The 3392-nt window shown below is 36.5% G+C and overlaps 1 protein-coding gene across 1 annotated transcript; it reads right to left on the bottom strand.

Annotated features, from left to right (window-relative positions):
- Positions 1 to 1504: 1504 nt before the first annotated feature.
- Positions 1505 to 2986, bottom strand: LOC108486076 (MYB-like transcription factor EOBI). Its single transcript, XM_017789895.2, has 3 exons — positions 2581 to 2986; positions 2365 to 2494; positions 1505 to 2294 (listed from the first exon to the last, which is right to left on the bottom strand). Exons 1-3 carry the CDS (start codon positions 2747 to 2749, stop codon positions 1679 to 1681), a joined length of 915 nt encoding a protein of 304 aa, XP_017645384.1. The 5' UTR covers positions 2750 to 2986; the 3' UTR covers positions 1505 to 1678.
- Positions 2987 to 3392: the final 406 nt, after the last annotated feature.

Genomic DNA, 3392 nt, shown 5'->3' with positions numbered 1-3392 from the left:
GTGTCTCGTAACCAGCCCATCTCGATCCGACCTCTATAAATATTATCCAGAATTACACCCAAAAGATCATAGCATATGGCTCCCCAATCAATAGATTGAACGAACCCGGTGAGTGCGGACCCATCCACCGGCAATCCTAATTGTAATGGGATGTCCTCTAAAGTGATAGCACACTCTCTGCATGGAAGATGGAATGTGTGCGTCTTGGGTCTCCACCTCTCTATTAACGCACTGATAAGTTTCGGGTCCAACTTGTACCCCGGCCTATAGTGGCCGCCTGTCAAAAACCCGCTTCCCTCAAGTAATTTTCTATCAACGGTGATGGACCGGACATATTACGAATATAACATTGTAACACCCGATCTACAGACTGTTATAAAAAATTATAAAATACAAAATAATTAAAATTACATAAATAAAAAATATTAAATAATATTCAAAAATTACAATTAATTAAAATTACATAAATGAAAAAAATTAAATAATATTCAAAAATAAAAATTAACCCTTAATTTTTATTTGTTCGACGGAGATATGTTTATGGTCGAGACGAATTAATTTCCCGGCCATTGCTAACACGATCAAATATTTTTGAAATTATAAAAAAATAATACTAATTTAGAAAAAAATTAAAGTAAATAACTAATTAAAGAGAGTTTTGAGAAATTTAATGAGAAATTTGAGAGCTTTAGGGAAAAATTTTAGAGTTTTTTTTCTAAAATTTGAAGAAATATTGTGTGAAATAATACGAGGGGGTTTTATACTCTCTCTTTTTTTACAGTTGGACTCCCCAACGGTAAAAAAAAAAAAGCCATTGGAGTCAAGAACACGGAGCAAAACACACTCCCGTGGGAGCATTTTTGCCATGTCAGCAAAGCGCGTCCATGTCAGCAAAGAGCGTTTTATGCTGACATGACAAAAACGCTCCCTCAGAGGTGCGATTTGCTGGCATTTTCTCCTTAAATAGCTCCACGGGAACACGTTTTACCAAAATCGGCCATTTTCAATAAATAATACAGAAATTAATATATTTTCATAAATATACTTAAAAATAGACTTTTTAGGTAAATCACCCTCTATATATACAATATGTGGCAGGGCTAAAGCCCCGGAGAAATTCCCTTTCATTTTTCCTTTTCCGGGAAAATTGTAATCGATCTCTTTTATTTTCTTTGCTTAAATAGGTTTCTAATTTCACCGTGGTTATTGGGAAATATAATTACTAGCAATAAAGGCAATGAGAGTAGTTGGGACATTGTAATCGTCAAAGAACCGAATTTGACTGTTTCCACTCCTTTTTTTTCATCTTTAAACAAAAAAATTATGACACTAAAGTCTAAATTAACAATGCATATAATTGTTCCAAAAAATGGATGTGACTCCACTTTTGATGGTATGAGTTGTCACTTCTCTCCATAATTTCCTTGAGTTGACTACACACCATTACAATTTCTTCTCTTCCTATCATTCAGTTAAACCTTGGAAGGGGTCAAGGTGCAATCAATTTGATTTCCTCGTAGAAATTGAATAAATTATTTTTATATATGAAATGATAATATCCAGATAAGAATAATATACACTAACAATAGCAGTAATACTACAGAGTAATCTCTTTATTGAAAATCACTTCAATAATGCTTGATTTCTTATACAAGTATTGATTCCCCCCTGGCACTGGTTACATAGATCTAAGCTGCCATATGTCATCCATGTTCCATAAATTATCACTCATCTCAGTGCACATCCAGTTGCCTTCAGATGAGGTTCCTTCATAGAAGCCTACAGCTGACATAGATGCAAAGCTGATACCCTCCATGCCATAATCATTGCTGTCGATATTGTAACATTGGTCAAGAGTTGTATGGCCATATACGTTGGAACCTGTTAGGTGTTGGGGAATTTCAGTTTGGTCCGAAATGTTGATGGAATCTGTGGGACAAATGTTCTGGGTGGTGACTGAACTTGAATTTGAAATGTCTGTGGTTTTGTTCGCAAGTGGGGAAAATGTTGGGAATGAAGGGACTGTGCAGCAGCTAGATAATTGAGAAGGAACTGAGCTTTGGGTGCACATTTCTTTCAAGTAAGAAGAAGAAGAGGAGGAGGAGGAAGATGGTGAGGCCTGCTCCACTTTTTGAACCAATCTTGGCATCCAAAAACATCGAACCGCATCAAGGAATCTCTGGCTGTTGGACTCGATATTCAGTTGGCGTGCCTGTTTTTGCACCCTTGTTCTCCAGTAGTTCTTGATCTCATTGTCAGTTCTTCCAGGAAGATGCTGTGCAATTTTCGACCACCTGAAGTGACAAATAGATATCAGGTCATTATTAAACATTGATAAATACAAAAATGAACCTCTACAAGTACCTGTTTCCCCACTTGGAATGAAGTTCAAGAATCAAGAGCTGTTCTTGGGGAGTCAGGTTTCCACGCTTAATGTCTGGTTTTAAATAATTCAGCCACCTTAGCCTGCAACTTTTGCCAGTTCTCTTGAGACCTGAGTGAGGAAGGATCAACAAGAACATAGGGTATAAGTATAACAAGCTTATAACTTGTACATGAGTTGAAGGATGTGTTTGGTACCTGCACATTTTGCCAACATATTCCAACGCCCTTCTCCATGACGAGCAATGTAATGTGTTAGGAGAGTATCCTCTTCAAGGGTCCATGGTCCTCTTCTCAGCTCACTTTCCTCCTCTTCTAGAGGAGTAGACATGTTCTTTGTATTAATAGGAGGCATAGCTGCTCTCATATTTTTGTGTTTGTTAAAAAGGCTCAAAGCTATTGTTATTATGGGCAAATTTTGAAAGTGAAGCTAGATGGTGAACTCAAATTTATAGGCTTCAAAGGGGTCTAAAACAATGTTCCAAACAACACCTAGAAAGTAGAAAACGAGAAAAAAAGCATACAACACCAATTGGAGTTTCTGCACATGTGACCCCCTTAGAAGAATTCTTTTAGATGGGGTTGGCATCAAATTGTACAATTAGTCTATGAATTATAGGCTGCAGAGGTGGCGAGTAGCAAAGCTAAGAACAGTGCCCCAAATGGGTCCTTTCACTGTTCATATAAAAACACCAAAATAGTGAAAGACTTGAAATTGGAACATTCAAAGTATTTTGATCATCAATCAATTGAAGAAAAAGAACCAAATCAAGAGTGTTAATGATCATTTAAATCAAGTACAAAGTGGGGTCATGCTGCTTTACATCACACTCTTAACTGTATGCCCTCGTATTTGGACCTTAAAAGAGCAGATAAGTTACCCATTCAACCGTGCAAACATACACCTTTGACAGAAAACCTAAAATCTAATTACAAATTAAATAATATATATAAAAGCCTACAAAAAAGGAGAAAAGATGGCCTGAAATTGAAATCTATGGAATTTCTTA

This window comes from Gossypium arboreum, chromosome 2 (genome assembly GCF_025698485.1).
Source record: "Gossypium arboreum isolate Shixiya-1 chromosome 2, ASM2569848v2, whole genome shotgun sequence".
NCBI classification, from domain to species: domain Eukaryota; kingdom Viridiplantae; phylum Streptophyta; class Magnoliopsida; order Malvales; family Malvaceae; genus Gossypium; species Gossypium arboreum.
The sequence above is the reverse complement of the archived record's forward strand: the minus strand, read 5'-3'. Positions and strand labels throughout refer to the sequence as shown.

What these genes read in the sequence shown, in the direction of transcription:
- LOC108486076 (XM_017789895.2), bottom strand. Translation starts at nt 2,749, where the DNA reads ATGAGAGCAGCTATGCCTCCTATTAATACAAAGAACATGTCTACTCCT. An exon ending in TATGTTGGCAAAATGTGCAG is followed by an intron (nt 2,495 to 2,580) that starts GTACCAAACACA and finishes TTCCTCACTCAG; the next exon opens with GTCTCAAGAGAACTGGCAAA. An exon ending in CATTCCAAGTGGGGAAACAG is followed by an intron (nt 2,295 to 2,364) that starts GTACTTGTAGAG and finishes TTGTCACTTCAG; the next exon opens with GTGGTCGAAAATTGCACAGC.